The sequence below is a fragment of the Armigeres subalbatus genome, chromosome 2 (genome assembly GCF_024139115.2).
Source record: "Armigeres subalbatus isolate Guangzhou_Male chromosome 2, GZ_Asu_2, whole genome shotgun sequence".
Taxonomy (NCBI): domain Eukaryota; kingdom Metazoa; phylum Arthropoda; class Insecta; order Diptera; family Culicidae; genus Armigeres; species Armigeres subalbatus.
The window spans coordinates 215,867,546-215,887,779 of record NC_085140.1 but is presented as its reverse complement, the minus strand read 5'-3'; the positions used below and the strand labels follow the sequence as shown (position 1 = coordinate 215,887,779).

Sequence of the window (20,234 nt, the reverse complement as noted above, 5' to 3'; positions counted from 1 at the left end):
TATTTCCAAAGAGCAATAAGCTTTCTAAAAGTCATGAAGAGGAAGAAGCTGCACAATTATATAGTACCATTATTTATATTAATATTTAGCCTAATATGATTCTTTGTATGGGGTGGCCATCTTACTCTACATTCCCATACTTGAATAGTTGAGGCAGCAGCATGTGATATTCACATGCCACAGTCTATATTTTACAAATCTTAATAAACTAAATGCAGAGAGTATTGTTCACTGCAGACTCCCTGCACTTTAAACTGTGTAATAGATCTGGACTTGCCTTCAACTTGTTAGTCTTCTCATGCTTATCAATGCAATGCAAACAAACTGAAATCAAAAAGCCGAGAAATAGTCTCGACCCGTTATGAATTAAACCCGCTACTTTCGAATCACAATAATTACGTAGGAAGCTACGAATTCCCTGAAGTGTATGACAAAAATATATATAGATATACGAATGAACACAGCTCTGCCACATTCAAGACATTCGGTAAAACGATCGCGCGGCTTGATAGCAAGCAAGCAAACAGATCTCGTGATCCTTATTTTGTGAACGAAACAAAAATAGAACAATTTGCACTACGGACGAATTGACCGATTGACTTGTTTTGCTGTGAGAGCAAAATACAGGCAAGATATGCGGCGTATCTCTCTGCTAGGTATATGTATCGCCGCCCCGCCACTACGCTATGGTCAACAAACGATTGAAAAAGAATCTCGAAAAAAAAACGGCAGTAGAGAAGATATTGGCACAACTCACGAGTTGGTCATCATGTCAGCGTGAACTTACCTTCCATCCGAGGTTTTCGAAGAAGGTGCACAGCCGCGCCTGACCGGTTGTCTTACCACCGCAAGGTCCTGCAAGAGAAAAGCATTTAAAACATAGGTAAGTATTTTTTCCTGCCTATCATCTATGAATATTATGTCAATTAATATTTTAACCTTTCCGAACATGCGCAAACTATTGTAACACAAGTAAAATAATAGAAAAACACCTACACTGTCCATATTTGCATAAGAGTTCCAAGTCAGTTTGTTTCACTTTGATAACCTGACTTGTTCTTGAAATATTGATTTTAAGATGCATCTTATCCATGGTTTAGTTGAATTTTCTTAGTTACATAATTTAAGGGTTGAAGCCTAAATTACTCGCTTTCAGCACAAACTTATATTTACATTAATGATTCGAGGAGATTATGATCGATAGGATATAAATCTTTTTATATATGTCGGCTTGGGGCGGTATTGCCAATTGCATTAGGAACAAGCGTATCTCCAGGATTAAGAACCGCCTAGCCCTTAAATGCATTTCCAAAATTATCAAAATAGTTTCTGCCTGAATCAGAGATGATTTAAAACAACGGATATGATGTTAATCGTGAACATTAGCTTTAGGGAAATTCAGATATTGTCGTAGAGCCAGTAACTTGATCTTGAGCTTGTGCTTGATTGACTGCCCGTAGTTGCTACTCCATTATGGCCATATCAGCTGTTCTTGCACAGAAAACCAACAGATGTTTGCTTGGGACTAGCACTCATCTTTAATGTACAAGTACTGGTGATCTGGTCATACTGGCGCGTGCCACGTCAGAATGCAAGTCAATGTAGAGAAGGGGGAGAAAATGATAATGTAATCACTCGCCCACTGCAAGCCGAATATACCTCTGCACTTGCCACGAGATCATACGGAATTTATTGGATTTCTACATTTTGCGAGGGGGGGGGGCGGCAGGGGCTCCCACGCAAATGAACCACAATTTTGTGCCTGACTCGAAAACGAATCAAGTAATTGGAAATTTTACTCTCTCTCCCTCTCCCTCTCACTCTTTCTCTTCCACTCTCTCACTCTTTCTCTCCCACTCTCTCACTCTTTCTCTCTCCCTTACTCTTTCTCTCTCACTCTCTCTCGCTCTTTCCCTTTCACTCTGTCACTCTCCTCTCACACTCTCTCACTCTTTCTCTTTCACTCTCTCACTCTTTCTCTTTTACTCTCTCACTCTTTCTCTCTCACTCTTTCTCTCTCTCACTCTTTCTCTCTCTCTCACTCTTTCTCTCTCTCTCACTCTTTCTCTCTCTCACACTCTTTCTCTCTGTCTCACTCTATCTCTCCCTATCTCTGCCTCCCCCACACTTTTACCTACAACATTTGGTTGCACATTGCCTAAAGGAACAAATTCATTCATCGTCACATTCTTTTTTTTTGTGCGACGCACATTGTTGAAAAGGTTCTAACAGCTCAACACATGCACACTCACGGAATACTCGAAATAAATTTCATTTGTGGTTGTTTTGACGTTTTGAAAAAGATATCTTCTCTACATAACGATCCATACTGCACTGTTTGGTTTTATAACGGCCATGGCGTTCATGACTTGCTCAATATGGCTGCTTTGAAACCAATATAACATATGACTGCAAACTAGGAACATCATATCAAATTCAATCGGTACCTCCATAACGTCAACAAAATGATTTCGTGTATCCCTCCTTGAGCATGTTTACGAAATCGGTCAATACGAAGTGGTACGCGTATTAGCAAACTGGTTTTTATGTGTCTTTCGCCACTTCCGGTGTATCACAACGAGTTTGTTTGTGGAAGGGTCTTTAGAACTGTGCAGTGGAGTATAATTTGTTTATGTTTCTTCATCCGGCCGGTGATACAGATTGATGTTCTATGCAAAAGAAGTTTGGATGCTCACTAGCGCCACCTCATGCAAAAAAATAGAACTATTTCGATCAGTTGTTGAGCCGCCAAGATACTCTGAACAACTTTGCTGAAGACTCCATATAGCTAACTAATCAGGTTCTTGAGATGCAGATTGATGTTTCATGCAGAAGAAGTTTAGATGCTCACTAGCGCCACCTCATGCAAAAATTCAGAATTATTCCGATCGTTTCTTGAACCGGCAAGATGCTCTAAACAACTTTGCTGAAGACTCTATGTAGCTAACTAGTCAGGGTCGGGAGATACTGATTGATGTTTTATGCGAAACAAATTTAAACGCTCACTAGCGCCACCTAGTACAAAAATTCAGAATTATTTGAATCAGTTCTTGACCCGCCAAGGTACTCTGAACAACTTTGCTGAAGACTCCATATAGCTAACTAATCAGATTCTTGAGATGCAGATTGATGTTTTATGCAGAAGAAGTTTGGATGATCACTAGCGCCACCTTATGCAAAAATTCAGAATTATTTGGATCAGTTGTTGAACCGCCAAGATACTCTGAACAACTTTGCTGAAGACTCTATGTTGCTAACTAGTCAGGGTCGGGAGATACTGATTGATGTTTTATGAGAACAAATTTAAACGCTCACTAGCGCCAGCTCTTACAAAAATTCAGACTGAAGCAAAGCAGAGTGTCTACTCATCTGTAAAAACAGAATTCCCTGATTTTTCAGGTTTTTTCCAGGTGTTTTACATTAATTTCCAGGCAAAAACCAACGTGCCACATATAGGTATTAGCAGCAAAATAATCAATTCAAAAAAGTAAATATTGCGAAAAATATTATCTTAAAGAATTCTTCCAGGAATTCCTTCGCAAGTTCAGCAATAAATTACTTCAGCCATTCAATCAAAATTCCTTCAGGAATCACATAGGAAATTCCTCCAGGTATTCCTTTGAAAATTTCTCCATAGATTCCATCGGAAAATCCTCCGGATTTTAAGAATTGCTTCAGAACCTAATTTGAAAATTTCTTTGCTAAAACTTTTGAAAACATCTCAAGGAATTGTTTCGGATATTCCTTTAGAAATGCATTTGGCGATTCCTTTACGATTTTTTTTAATTCCTCCATGTTTTTGTTCGAAAATGTCTTGTGAAAATCCCTCGGAAATACCTTTATAACATACTTTGCAGATTTTTTCAGATATTCTTCTGATTTTTTTTTTTAATTTCTTTGTAAACTTGATTAAGAATTCTTTCGGAAATCCTTTTATTTCAGCTGTTTTTTTAAGAAACTTAAGAAAACTTCTTAAGGAAATGTTCCAGAAATATGTTTGGGAATTTCTTCAGGAAATCCTTCAGAACTTCTTGTGAAAATCCTTCAGGCCAGTGGCGTAGCCCCAGGGGGGGGAGGTTTGGACATAAAACCCCCCCCAGAGACAATTTTTTTAGAATATTTTTTTTTTTCGAAGCTTCTCGAACTGAAAAATGTTAGGAACAAACCCCCCCCATCCCCCACGGAACAAATTTCTGGCTACGCCACTGCTTCAGGCAATGTGTTGGTGCAAAAATATGAGATTGCTGGGTCCATGACGTAAGAGGCATAAGGACGTTAGACATAATACCTTCTTTATGTCGTGAGCTGTCTTTGGGGCATTTTATGCTTAACATCCTTTATGCCTAACATACTCATGCCTAACGTCTTTATACCTGTTCGCGTTCTAGGTTGTGACCAACATCTAGTTTGCTTGGACCTAGCAGCCAAGGTATCGGTAATATAAGTGTCAAACGGCCAAGTTATAGCCTATTCAGATTACGCCACTTATGATCATAAATATCATGATAAACAACAACCTGATGCCAACACCATACAATCATCTTTCTTTCTCTGCTTTAACACGACCCAGGTAACCAGTAAGCATTATATAAACCATTTAAGTGGCATTATATGCGCCTTCAAAACATTAAATGCCAATAAGCCCTATAGTCGCCCTAAATGCTATTTTATTGCAGATTTTGGCCCAATATATGGCTGCTTAAATGCTCAATCCTACTTTATCGATAAAGTAGAAATTTGGCTGAGTAGCATTTATTCAGCATCTAAAATGCTGAATAAATGCTTAATTTTAAAAACAAGAAAAAAGGTTTTTTTATTGGCATTTTTTTCTAATTCTTTTTTTACATAGTTTTTTTATCATATTATATCGTTAATGTATTTTCAATATTTGAAATGGAACCTTTCTTCGAGCGGGATTCGAACTCGCGCTCTTGCCACCCGACGCTGTAGTTGTCATCACCCTTACCAGCTGGCCCATAAGAGAGAGATGGTAGTGGGAATAATTTTGCCCAACATAAACACTAGGCCTTATGGACGAGAACAGCTTCCCTGGGAAGCTTACCAGACTGATCAAAGCAACGGTGGATGGTGTGCAAAACTGTGTGAAGATTTCGGGCAAACACTCCAGTTCGTTCGAATCGCGCCGGGGACTAAGACAAGGTGATGGACTTTCGTGCCTGTTGTTCAACATTGCGCTAGAAGGTGTCATGCGGAGAGCCGGGTGTAACAGCCGGGGTACGATTTTCAACAGATACAGTCAATTTATTTGCTTCGCGGATGACATGGACATTGTCGGCCGAGCATTTGCACCCGCCTGAAACGTGAAGCAACAAAAGTTGGACTGGTGGTGAATGCGTCAAAGACAATGTACATGCTTGTGGGCGGAACCGAGCGCGACAGGGCCCGCCTGGGAAGCAGTGTTACGATAGACGGGGATACCTTCGAGGTGGTCGAGGAATTCGTCTACCTCGGATCCTTGCTAACGGCTGACAACAACGTTAGTCGTGAAATACGAAGGCGCATCATCTGTGGAAGTCGGGCCTACTACGGGCTCCAGAAGAAACTGTGGTCGAAAAAGATTCGCCACCGCACCAAATGTGTCATGTACAAGGCGCTTATAAGACCGGTTGTCCTCTACGGACATGAAACATGGACAATGCTCGAGGAGGACTTGCAAGCACTCGGAGTATTCGAGAGACGGGTGCTTAGGACCATCTTTGGCGGTGTGCAAGAAGACGGTGTGTGGCGGCGAAGAATGAACCATGAGCTCGCCCAACTCTACGGCGAACCCAGTATCCAGAAGGTAGCTAAAGCCGGAAGGGTACGATGGGCAGGACATGTTGCAAGAATGCCGGACAGCAACCCTGCAAAGATGGTGTTCGCTTCCGATCCGGCAGGTACGAGACGGCGTGGAGCGCAGCGAGCGAGATGGGCAGACCAGGTGCAGAACGACTTGGCGAGCGTGGGGCGTATCTGAGGATGGAGAGATGCGGCATCGAACCGTGTATTGTGGCGTCAAATTGTTGATTCAGTGTTATCTGTTTAGATGTAAACTAAATAAATGAAATGAAAACACTAGGCCTTTTCAGGAACATTGAAACTTTATTATTATTGTCTTTATTAATGAGGTTTTCGGCCCTAGACCGGTTTTCGGCCCTCAGGATATTTTGGCAACCCTGGTCTCACCCTGGAGGAACCACCTTGATGATCATGGTAACCTCTGTGCCAGGTAAGAAACTTAATCTAACTCATCTCAGAATGCAACCGTCACAAACGTCATACCCAGTTGCAATGAAACAGCTACAGTAGTGCTGCTTTAATGCATCCATCGAAAATAGTTCAATGCTATTATAAGACTATGCCTCTCATGCCAAACTACCCAAAAGCCATTCTGGCGAAAATAGTTGGGCGACGGAAGGAACAACTGAAACCAAAATTTGGTGACTCCGTGTTCAAATCTGGCTATTTAGTAATAGTCTGCAAAACAAAAAACAGCAGACTGGCTGAAGAGCATAGTTTCTACAATAACTCCCTGGCCTGGGGCTGAACTCACAGCGGTGGATGAAAAAAATATCCCGCAACCTGAAATATTGATCGGCTTTTTTCCGTGGAGTACAGAAGACAAGAATGAAGAAATTCTGGCACTCCTGGAAAGCCAAAATGATGGGCTAGCAGTTGATGCATGGAGGATACTACAGCGCAACACCATTAGCCAAAGACATGTCGAACTAGTATTCACAGTCGATGGAGCTTCATTGAACTCAATCAAGCAATGTGAATTCTCACTTGACTACAAATTTGGGAATGCAACCCTGAGGAAGAAATTCCGCAGAAAAAATCAGCAAGAAGGTAGTGAACGACCAAAGCATAGGGATGAAAATGACTCTCATATGACACGAGAAGGAACTGGAGATGACAAAATGATCGTCGATCAATCTGTCCAGATCCCAGGACCGAGTGGAATAGAGAGGACAAAAACAAACCATAATGCTTCTGGCCACACTACAAGCACCGACGTTCATAAGCAGAGCGAGCCTCGAACGTCAAATAAACGGATTAAGTCGATGTACCGAGACATTAAAGTCCAAGTAGACAAACATCCAATTAAAGGAGGCCGCGAAACCGAAGACAGGGAGATACTAAATCCCCATGCAAGCGGTAAACAAAAAAAGGACCTTCAATAAAAATATCAAGTTCATTCAAGTGAACCTCCATCACGCAAATTGGGCATCAGCCGTACTTTGCAAAAGGTTCACGGAGAGCAAACTGGATGTCGCATTCATCCAGGAGCCATGGGCAATAAATAGTAGGATACTTGGAATAACTACAAATTTCAGTAAGCTAATTTACTATGAAGGGCAACTTGCACCAAGAGCTGCCATTTTAGTGAACGGAAGAATAAACATAATTCCAATTACAGAATTCATCAAAAGAGATATTGCTGCGGTCATGATGGAGGTGCCAACAGCCCATGGGACAACGGTAATATATGTTGCTTCAGCATACTTTCCCGGCGACGTGGGCGATGTACCTCCACCAGAAGTAGCAGCTTTCGTTTCTTATTGTAAAAACAAAACAAGTCGTTCATAATTGGCTGTGATGCCAATGCTCATCATACCGTATGGGCCAGCACGGACATCAACAACAGAGGTGAGTACCTTTTGGATTACATTTCTAAAAATGAAATAGATATATGTAATAGAGGAGATGCTCCAACATTCATGAACGCAGTAAGGCAGGAAGTTCTTGACTTAACGCTGTGTAGTCCATTCATTTCGGACAATATAAATAACTGGCATGTTTCAAGTGAAGAATCCTTGTCAGATCATAAACATATCATTTTGAGTATGAGGCTGGAAAACAACTCACACAATATATCAAAGATCCCAGAAAAACTGATTGGGAGCTATATAATTCTAAGTTAGATGCCGAAAAAATATATTTGTATCTAACTTAAACTCTTGGGATGAACTTGAGAAAAGCTCAAACCAGCTTTCTAGGCTAATCCAAAACTCTTTTAATGAAAGTTGTACCCTTAAGTTACGCTCTACAAATAGAGACATACCATGGTGGAACAACAGACTACAAAAACTGCGCAAAAGAACCCGAAAACTTTTCAACCGGGCTAAGCGAACACAACAGTGGGAACAATACAAACAATCCCTCACCGATTACAACCGAGAGATTAGGCGATCTAAAAGGATACATTGGAGGCATACATGTGAAAACATAGAAAATACTCCAGCAGCTGCCAGGTTGCAAAAAATCCTAGCCAAAGATCATTCTAATGGACTAGTACTTCAAAAAAAAAGGTAACGGCTTATTCACCACATCTGCGAGTGAAACGTTAAAATTGATGATGAACACTCATTTTTCGGGTCTATTATCAGTTCAAATGAAGACCTTAAGGCGAATGCTATGGGAACTGGAATAATTGAAATCAGGCATCAGATTCATGGAACAATGAACGAAATGACTGAACTGAGCTACAACGATCCAGGAACGAAGCACGCATTCTAACCACACACATTTTACTGAAAGAATAGTCGAATGGGGCATAGATTCCTTTGAACCTTTCAAATCACCGGATATAGATGGAATCTTTCCTGTACTACTGCAAAAAGTAAGGCAATTTTAATACCTATCCTCACAAAGCTGTTTCAAGCAAGTTTATCGTTGAGCTACATTCCATCAGTTTGGCGACAAGTACGGGTGACATTTATCCCCAAGGCAAATAAAAAGGATAAAACCTCACCAAAATCCTTTAGGCCTATAAGCTTGTCCTCCGTTCTACTGAAAACAATGGAAAAAATAATAGATGAACATATCAAGTCATCATATTTAACCCAACTACCGTTAAGCAAACACCAATTCGCTTATCAGGAAGGTAAGTCATCAGTAACCGCATTACATGCAGTTGTTACAAAATTAGAAAAATCTTTTGAAGCAAAAGAAATATCTCTTGCTGCTTTCTTAGATATAGAGGGAGCTTTTGACAACACTTCTCATAATTCCATAAAAAAGGCAATGTCAAATCGTGGCTTCGATAAATGCATTGTAGATTGGATTAAAGAAATGTTAACAAAAAGAGAAATATCAGCTAACCTTGGAAACTCTCACATTAGTGTTAGAGCAATCAAAGGGTGCCCACAAGGAGGCGTATTATCACCTTTATTGTGGTCTTTAATAGTAGATGATCTTCTCAAATACCTTATAGCCCAGGGCTTCGAAGTAATTGGTTTCGCTGACGATATTGTCATAATAGTACGAGGCAAATACAATGACATTATCGCCAACAGAATGCAAACTGCTTTAAACTATGTCTCCACATGGTGCGATAGAGAAGGATTGAGTGTAAATCCGTCCAAAACCACTATTGTGCCCTTCACGCGTAGGAGGAAATTCTCACTAAACAACATGACATTGAAAGGTACACGATTGGAACTTTCAAATACAGTCAAATTCCTTGGCGTAGTTCTTGATAGCAAACTTAACTGGAACATGCATTTAGAACACGCCATTAATAAAGCGACAAATGCTCTATGGATTAGTAAACGAACTTTTGGTAGGAAATGGGGACTTAAGCCGAAAATGATCCATTGGATATATTCAGCTATAGTAAAACCAAGAATTACCTATGGTTCGTTGGTCTGGTGGCCAAAGACGAAAGAGAAGAGTGCTCAGATGAAGCTCGAAAACTTCAACGATTAGCGACTATCTCAATTACAGGTGCAATGAGCAGTACACCATCGAGTGCACTAAATGCTTTACTGTACATGCTTCCTCTGCATCAAATTGTACAATTAGAAGCTGAAAAGATTGCCTTGAGGATCAGAAGATCCGAAAACCTCTTAGGAGGTGACCTTAAGGGTCATCTTAGCATTCTAAAAACTTCAGTATAAACTCCTAGTAATAAACAATGAGGACTGGATGGAGAAAAAATACAATTTCAATAGACTATTCAAAGTAATTGATCCTGGGCGCAATACATGGTTGAATGGAGGACCAACACTTCGTTCAGGATCAATTACGTTTTATACTGACGGTTCAAAATTGAACAACCATGTGGGAGCAGGAGTTACTGGCCCTGGGATAGACATATCGATTCCCATGGGAAGTTGGCCATCCGTATTCCAAGCGGAAGTTCACGCAATTCTAGAGTGTTCTGTAATATGTTTGCGTAGGAACTACAGACACTCAAATATATGCATAATGTCCGACAGCCAAGCAGCTTTGAATGCTCTGAAGTCGGCAACATGCACTTCAAAACAAGTTTGGGAATGCATTCAGTCCCTCCAAAATTGTCTTGTCGGAACCAAGTTAATCTATATTGGGTTCCAGGACACTGTGGTAACGAAAAAGCCGATATGCTGGCGAGACTCGGATCATCAAGTCGGTTTACAGGACCGGAACCTTTTTGCAGCTTACCAACTTCTTCTCTTCGTATGGAGCTGAAGGTATGGGAATCTATGAAAATAGAAACCAATTTTAGGAACGCAACTAATGCCAGGCAATCGAAACGTTTTATCACTCCGAATGTTTCCATGACTCGCAACATCTTAGAATTATCTAAAAGAGACCTAAGCACTTATACGGGTCTCATTACAGGTCATTGTCCGAGTCGATATCATTTGAAGCTTATAGGGAAACTTCAGAATGATCTATGTCGCTTCTGCGACATAGAAAAAGAAGATTCGGAGCATCTGTTATGCCGTTGTCCGGCAATTTTTCGAACAAGACAAAAGTTCTTCACCAAGGGCTTATAGAACCACTTGAGCTTGGTAGAACAAATCCCAATTCGGTGGTGCATTTCATTCGAAAAGCTGAGCCGTGTTGGGGAGAAGCTGTTAGTCAAACAATGACGATCACTTCCAATAGCGATACGCCATAATGACATAGCAAGAAAAAAAGGGGAATATATTACAATAGATCAAAAAAATGGTCGCAGTAATAAAATATACCCGACAAGGAAAAAAAAAAAAATGCCTCTCATGACTGCTTTGAGAATGCTTATTTAGAACAGCCAGGTTTTCGAAATGCTTATTTACAGCATGGAGCATATGCAATGCCAGTATAATGCTACTATAGTGCTTACTTTGATGCTTATTGGTTACCTAGGGATATTTATTACGATAAATAATCTAATCGTAGTCTGAATAGGCTATTAAGCTTATTGAAGCACATTTCGGCAGAATAATTTCAATGGATACAGCGCCACTAGCGTTCTATTACTGCTTTACTGTAAAAACAGTAGAAGCATTAGTACTAGAACGCTAATGACGCTGTAGTCGTTTTAATTATTTTGCCAAATTATGCTTCAACAAGCTTCAATTGGCCATAATTGGCCATGTTGTAGTGCATTTTTGGTTCCATCACCAACATCGGTTTGACACTTGTAGTACCGGTACTTTGGCTGCCAGGTCGAAGTAACCTAGATGTTAGTCACGCGAACAGCAACGACATTAGCAATCTCATACTTTTGAATCAACTGTAAAAACCTTCGGAAAATGCTTCGGTTATTTTTTTTTTTAATTCCTTGAGATTTTTTTGGGAATTCGTTCAGAAGTATCTTGAGGAAAACTTTAGAAAACACCTGGAGGAGTTTTTCCGGATATTTTGCTTTTAAGAATTCTTGGGAAATACTTCGAGAATACCTCTAGAAACTCCTTTGAAAAATCCATTAAGGAATCCTTCGGCTATTCTTTCAAGAATCCTTTAGCAAAAATCCTTCACAAATAACCAGGAATTTCTTAAAGAATCAATACGAAAAATCGTCCGGAAATTCATTTTGAAATTCCTCCGGGAATTCTTTTCGGTTTTTATCTTGGAAATTCCTCCAGAAATAATTTAGAAAATTTGCTAGTCATTCTTATGGACTCTCTTTTTTGTGATTTCTTTGAATAATTCCTTGGAAAACTAGTCCCGAAATTCCTTCGGAAGTTCCTTCAGGAATTGCTTTGAAAAATCCTAACTAATTTAGTATTTTTTAATATATTCCTAAAGAATTTCCGAGGGAATACTCAAAATAATTTACAAAGCAATCCCTAATTGATTTCCCGAATAAATTCCTAGATTTCACCAAGAATAGCTTCGGAAATTCTCCAGGAATTCTTTAGAAGATGGCAAAACTTTTTTTGCAGAGCAACGATCCATTAACGTTCACTACTTTTTTAATAGATTTGATTGGCATATTTATTCAAATATTTTGTAGGATTTATTTTCATCTTTTGAGAGAATTTCACTCATGATCACCGGGTATTGAAATTTTCCTGGTTATGTCAAGAATTACCTGATAATTTCAGATATTTTCCAGGTGGGGAGAAATTCCCTGATAATTCCAGGTTTTTCTAGGTAGTACGTGAACAAAAACTAAACAGCCAAAAGTATTCTAATAAGCACCGCTTTTTAGATGAGATGTTGGTTTTGGCATGTTTTGTTGCGTTATTGTCGTGAATTTTTTGTTGATCGAACTTTATAAAATTCAGCACAAGATGCATTGATATTCAAAGAATTGATCCTAATTGACTATAGATCCTAATTGACTATAGATAATCTTGGCAAACAATCAAAATTTGACAAAACCGCAATTTCTTCTGGAATGATAAATTGTGCAACTTTATTGTGATCATTGATTACAAGACAAACTTGCGAAGAGATTAAGGAATTAGACAATGTAGCTCCGTTTTCCAAACAAAACTTCTATAAAACAATTATTAGATATCGTATCAAGAAACATATAAACATCAAAATCTTACAGCTTTCCATTAGCAACTGAGGTAATGCTTTTAGAATACTAAGTTGAAAAGCATGCCAGTTGTAATGTAGAGCTATTTCAGAGAAAAAAGTTATTCAAAGATCCTCATAGGGTCCTTGTGGTAATTTTTTAGGAAGATTTCTTCGTTTTCTGTTGGTAATTCTGTAAAAATACCATCGGAGTTATTCGAAAATATCTTAAAAAATCCTCCAGAAACAACTTTTGAGAATCAACTTTTTTTAAATAAATCAAATCAAAGAACATTTTTGTGTTTTCAATTGTTGTTGATTGTCGTTCTAGATGAATGCTATCAAAGCAACATAAAATGTACCCACACTATGACAGTAGTCCTGACGAAAAAACTTTTGAAAAATGATAAGATATATCATGCTAACCCCATAAAAAATTTGACAGTTCCGAAATTTTACGATCACCCGACGAAATCAGGTGCCTACCAAATCGACCTATTTTACACCGACGACGTCGATTGTCGTAGGCTACATATTTTCGTCGCCAGATTTATTGAACGAGCAATCGATTGCCTATTTCATCGGTAGAATAATCGATTGATTGTGTATTTGGTGTTTATTTTGATCGTCTGAATAATGAACAGACGAAATCGGGTTCCTGTGCTTATGAACATTGAGTAAAGCAAAGTGAGTATTTTATATTTAATTAAGTAAATATGACCTTTTATTTGTAAGTTTTTTAGTGCTTGGCAAATTCCGGAACATCTCAGAAGAATGGTCTTCCGGTAGTAAAAGGATAATAAAGGTAAGTGATTACTTGCGATCGATTTAAACATATGTTAGAATAACAGATTCCCAGACAAAGTGAAATATTATAAATACGATCTTTAATTTTTCATTTTTTACTAAAAAGTAATTAAACTGGTCACAATTTGGAACGGAAAAAGATACCCGTGTAAACATTTCGCCATCTTACTTTTTCACATGGTGAGTTTGAGTGACTATTCATAAACTGTGCCTCGTACATCTCAGGACGATTTTTGCCGGATTTTGTTCCTCTTGTATTTTAAATGGTGCCTGAATCTTTATTTTCCGCGATGGAAAACTTATCGCCAAATTTCTGAGCATTAGACTACAGGATTCAGAATCTTATAGTATAGTTACTTCCTCAGGAGATTCAGTGTGCTGTGTTCCGTGGTTTCATTGAAAAACCCCCAGATAACTTCATAATTACTATTTTTTACAGAATCATGAAGCTCGAGACGTCCCGCGTGATCATAAAGTATCTACGGTATTTTTTAAAATGATCAGACATGCCACCCGATTTGAAAAACCGATGAAACCCCCTATTTCGTCGGATTTCGTCATTTTCCACGCCGATCAATTTATAGATTAAGTCGTATTTGCTAAACGATGAAATTAAATAAACCGATGAAACAACCTATTTCGTCTAATTTTATGATTTTCCAAACCAATCAATCTACAGACTTAGTCTGACCTGCTCCGTGATTAAATGTGTTTAACCGATTAAACACCCTATATCATCTGATTTTATTATTTTCCGCACCGATCAATCTATAGATTTAGTCTAATTCGCTTCATGATGGAATTTGATAATTCGATAAATCACCCTATTTTGTCTAATTTCATTATGTTATACAATGATCAATCTATAGATTTGATCTGGTTTGCTCAATAATAAAAGTTAATAAGTCGATTAATCACTTTATTTCGTCTGGTTTCGTCTCACGTCATTTAAATCGAAATTGACCTATTATTCATTCGATTTAGTCGATGTCAGTCTACCGATTTCGTTTGGCGTCGCGTCGGTAGGCTCCCCTGGAAAACTCCCATTAGCCTCGGTGAAACAATCTATAAATTCGTCGGGAATAAGATCGGTCGACCCTACCGACGTGAACCGATTTAGTCTGGGGGAAAGTCGGGAGGATTTTTTTATGGGGAAGTGGCTCATCGTGAAAGAAATAACTAATCACAAACTGACAAATATCTCAGAATTACAAAGAAATTGACAAGATGAAAATGGGTAGAAGAAAATAGCAAAAGAATAACAAATTTTACCATTAATATATGAATAACAGAATAGCAAATTCTGATGTTAGTTTGTTTGATATAGTTGCTAAAATAACTAAAATAATAGCAAAAAATGTTTGAGCGAATAGCTCAAAAATAACTCATTTTACCATTATAAGAGCAAACCAACAGCAAAATATTTGCAGAAAGGGAAATATCAAAATCAGTTATTATTTATATGTTAAAAATCCAAATGATAAATGAATAACAAACTTTGCTATGATTGCATAATGTGTTCTTCATTTGTTGTTCTGCTCTTCCATACAATAACATAACCCAGGTAACCAGTAAGCATTAAATTAAGCATTTAAGTGGCATTATATGCGCCTTCACTGCAAACACCAATAAGCCCTAAAGTCGCCTTTAATGCTTTTTTAATGCAGGTTTTGGCCCAATATATGGCTGCTTAAATGCTCAATCCTACTTTATCGATAATGTAGAAATTTTGCTGAGTAGCATTTATTCAGCATCCTCAATGCTGAATAAATGCTTAATTTTAAAAATAGGAAAAAAAGTTTTTTCAATGACTTTTTTTAAATTCTTTTTTTACATAATTTTTTTTTCATATTGTTATTGTATTTTTCATATTTGAAATGGAACATAATTTTTTACTTTCTTCGAGCGGGATTCGAACTCGCTCTCTTGCCACCCGACGCTGTAGTTGTCATCGCCCTTACCAGCTGGCCCATAAGAGAGAGATGGTAGTGGGAATAATTTTGCCCAACATAAACAAAAACCCCTTTTAGGAACATTGAAACTTAATCTAACTCATTTCAGAATGCAACCGTAACAAACGTCATACCCAGTTGCAATGAAACAGCTACAGCTGCTTTAATGCATCCATCGAAAATAGTGCAATTTAATAATAAAATGTAGCTAAACTATGTAATTAGTGATAGGGTTAGGTTAACGACAAGTACTCCTGTCAATGGTCGGAATGGAAAAAACATTCTGCACGTACCGATTTCTATTCTCAAATGTAAGTTCATTGGACAAGTCCCCGCTATATGGTTCCATATTGGAAAACGTTTGACGTATGACTACTACAGGCCTTAAAGTGGCAATAATGTAGCTGTTCCATTGCACTTAACGAAAAACAACATTGTGCATTCAAAATGCTATTTTAACCCTTAAAGGCGCAAAGGCGATTTTTTAGAAATCGTCGAAAAGATGTTCAACGTAAATAACCATTGAAATTATTAACATTAAACGTATTTTCGGTTTGTTGTTTTAAAACAACATTGCGCATTTAAGGGTTAAGACTATGCCTCTCATGATTGCTTTGAGAATGCTAATTTAGAACAGCCATGTTTTCGAAATGCTTATATACAGCATGGAGCATATGCAATGCCAGTATAATGCTACTATAGTGCTTACTTTAATGCTTATTGGTTACCTGGGAATCATTACAAATTTTACTATTATAACAAAATTTGCTGTTATGATGCTATTTTAAGTTATTCGTGAATAACATGGCCCGAGCAGGAGCGACGACCTCGATAACAGAAATTGGTATAATTTAGCCTTGCATAAGAGGTAAAATACCAAAAAATAATACCAAAAACTCATATGCAGAATACTTGAGGAATAACATGCTCAGGTATTCCATTACCAAACGAATAATAATGAGGGACCGACTGTTTACTTCGATGACATTTACTCCCAGGGTGCAGCAGCCGTAAAAAGTTTAGACAACAACCTTCCGTACACCATGTTTACGGTACTCGTCACTGAGTGGCGCTACCGGCGTTTCTATCTGTGCTGTTAAGCCTGCTACTCTATGTTCTGAGATTTTCACAATTTTCACCATGAGCTCATGGAAGAATGATAGTTGGAAATCAATAAAATTTATGAAAAAATCAGATATTTTGCAAATTTATGGAAGATGGTGATGTTTTCGAAGAAAGTAGTAATTAGGAATCAAGTATGAGTTGAAAATATTATCTCATGCACTTAGTTTGCACTGATTACTAGTTTAATAGTGATGAAATTTCGATTTTACTACCATTGAAAAAACGCCATCTCTTGCAATAATCGTTTTGACTGGTACCTTATTGGTTATGCATTTGGTATTGAAATTCAATTTAATAACTGAGTTTGTTATGGCTTAAGTATTGCGCAAATTAGTTTTTGGTATTATTACATTGGTATTTTACCTCTTATCCAGGGCTAGTTCATAACAGGGTATGGTATCAATAACAGAATTAAGTATTATTGAGCCAATTTCTCCTGCTCGGGAGGAATAACAAAATATGATATCACAGCCAAATTTGTTATTATTATGTTTTTTGTTTGTTATTTACCTAATAGACATGTTTTCTGTGCGTCATATTTCAGAATAGATTAAAAATGACAACAAGTGTCGCCTCTCTCCTCATAACTTTTCTTTGAAAGCATGCTTAAGAGTGTAATATGCCGTTCAGTAAGAGCTTGCCATGGACATATCCGAAAAATAATGTTAATAGCGTTCAAACGTAAGTTTTGTTCTCAACAACATTTGCTAATAAAAATAAAAGCCCATCTAGATAAACATAAAAGTAATTTTCAAATAAACCTCCTTAGATCTAGAATTTTATTCATTAAATTTTCACCTAAAACTAAATCCGCGCGAAACCTTGAAATCTTTATGTAAATCCGCTATACAGCGCACCACTTCCGACATTAGATTTAACGTATGAATTGTGAGAAAAATCCAACATCGCTGACAAATTATTCGGTTTTCTACTGAATTGATAATATTTATTTGCGCCAGTTGCGAAACAAAAAAAAAGGAAATTTTATTTGTGAATTAGTTGACTTTATGAGCAGACTTTTACTGTGAAGGTAGGTATTTGAGGAGTTTGTAAAAAATATTTTTGGTCGATACCCAGTGCTGGGAAATGTCAAAAAAATGTCATGGAATTGCTATTGCTGATTTCCTAATAATTTTTTCAACAGTCATTTACAGTTCGGATTTTTCATTAACATGTAGTACTTAAAGGGTCCTAGAAATTTGTCGAACAGATCATTGTTCTAAATACAAAGTGTGAGTCATAAGAGTGAGATCGTTTTTGGCCGTTGATTGCCCCCCCACAGCATCCATGGCGCCTCCAACAAGATTCAATAGATAATGTTTTTCAAACCAGTTTATAAGCTTCCACTCGGTTACGGACGTAAAATGTTACATCTCTAGATGATTCTTACTTCAGTAGGTGGTAAAGATAGCATTCTTGTAAAGAGAATGATAGGGATTTCTATTCCTATCAGTGTTGGGAGCTATGAGGTGAAGCGCCGCAGCGCTGCTCAACCGCACATTCAAATCGTCAATCAAATGTGTTTACATCTTGCAGAGTCCGCGGCACATGACTGTTGGCTTGCGATGCACTATTTTAGGAAGAGATCCTGAGAAGCGCTCCCCCTATACTGCCGTCATACGCATATTTGTCCCATGTTTGCTGGGATTTTCATATGTACATGGGACAGTTATGCGTATAACGGCAGTATAGGATATGCTGTTTTTCTTAGGAAAAGGCATACGTAAGATGCCAAGTCATCATGTCTTGCAAAAGAGGACGTATGGATGGATAGGAAGAACTCATGTTATTTATATAAAAAAATCCAAATTAAACCGCCTAGTAGCGGTACTGCTTTTCTCACATTTAACCAAGACACCAACGTTTTTGGTTAGGTTCACCATTTTCTTTATAACTTTTGTACGCAATGACCGATTATTATCAAATTCAATGGTAAAGCTTTACCACCTTTGAATGCAACTTGGTGCGAGTAAATCGGTTAAGGATTAGGTACTTCATAAAAAGTTGGTAACATTTTTTTTTTTTTTTGTGCACACACGTGCGAACACACACATTTACACGGAAGGACAGACATTTGATTAGCTCGTCGAGCAGAGTCGATTGGTATAGAACACTATGGGTCTACGAGTCTTCTATAAAAGTTTCGATCTCGGAGTGAAATGATAGCCTTTCGTACTTTTTTGTTGTTCGAGAAAAGCAAAACATCCTGGTGTGCGGCCCAAATTTTTACCGCGTAATAACTAAACGCAGTGATTGTAACTAAAATTATTTTAAAATTGAAAAATTATTTAAAATCTTTTAGTGGAATGTCTTCAACTTTCCTTTTAATTCTACCACGTTTTGTAATCTTTGCAGATACATACTTCGACCTTAACTGTGAAGCCGTCTTCAGCGGCTCATAGACGATACGTATCTGCAAAGATTAAAACACATGGTGGATTTTAATGGAAAGTACTAAACTCGTTTGACAGTTGAACTAAAATGTATTGAATGTAAAATACTGTGAATTGTAGGCACTTTTACCACATATATCCGACCTATCTCTAAACTTTAAAGCTATTTAAATATTTTTACAATATGTTCTGCATTTTGGTTTCAATATTTTATTAACTATGTATAATAATCAGCATTCAGCTGAGTTATGAAAATATTTAACACCGAATGGGTAGATGGGTCGTAACTTTTAAATTGAAAATCTCTGTTCTCCTATTTAGTATATGTGCGATCCATTTGCATCGGATCGACGAACAATACTAAACTAAATCAAATTGTAGACAGTTCTCTGTACCTTCTCTTAACTTTACAAACAATAATTATTAGTTAAAACCAATTTACGTACCTCCAGTTAAAACCAATTTGTAGACCTTTTTCCCCTCCGCTGATGTTTCCATGGTGGTTTTCATAATCTTTATCAGGTGAGAACCGAAAGTGATAAAACGTTAGAATACTTCCGCAATATTACTCCAAGTCCGTTATGGAGAACCAAAGAACACCGATCCTTACGAAACACTTCTGCCCAGCTGACTGATTTTGGAGAAAGAATTTCGGATTACGTTGGGTTCCGAAAGGTATTTCCCGGAGATTCTCGGTGGGGTTTTCAGATGTGATTTTTGCAATCTTCTATAGATTTCACAGCACTTGCACAAACGGCACACTTTTCCACACACAATTCGAACACTACTTTTTACACACTGTTGGGGATTTGGTGTTGTTTTAATTATCAAATAACTTGGTATATAGACATTTTTGCAGATTTATTTTTAGGTATATTTTTCATCGGAAAAACGTGTCCAATCCATGCGACTTTTCACTGCCAAATGAGACCGAGTTGTCAAACATCGACCTGAAGTTTCGTTCGGCGGCATCGATTTTTCTTCATAGACCTGTGCAGGAGTTCATGAAATTCACTCACCCGATGGTTTTTGACATTTGAGCGGGTCGTCTTCTCGAACAAAAGTTCATTTTGCGTTCATTATGCGACCCGCTCAAACGTCATAATTTCTTGGGGGAGTTCATTTTGCGTTAGTCTATTTTCATTATTATTTTGTTTTTGTGCATAAATGTTGCCACTCCTGCGCGTATACGGCATCGCCACATTTGCCATATTGTTGTTTTGGAATAAAATTG

The 20,234-nt window shown here is 37.9% G+C and overlaps 1 protein-coding gene across 3 annotated transcripts in view; it reads right to left on the bottom strand.

Moving 5' to 3' along the window:
- LOC134211636 (TRPL translocation defect protein 14) overlaps positions 1–19,956 on the bottom strand; it is a 61,417-nt gene extending 41,461 nt beyond the window's left edge. Inside the window, exons 1-3 of one of the 3 annotated variants that reach the window (XM_062688713.1) lie at positions 19,611–19,956; positions 19,447–19,513; positions 788–855 (exon numbers count right to left, since the gene is read on the bottom strand). In XM_062688713.1, the coding sequence (XP_062544697.1) occupies positions 788–855; positions 19,447–19,510 (132 nt within the window). In that variant the 5' untranslated portion in view covers positions 19,511–19,513; positions 19,611–19,956. Of the gene's footprint in view, positions 1–787; positions 856–19,446 lie in introns of all 3 variants that reach the window. The other 2 variants (XM_062688715.1, XM_062688714.1) reach the window with 2 other exon arrangements.
- Positions 19,957–20,234: the final 278 nt, after the last annotated feature.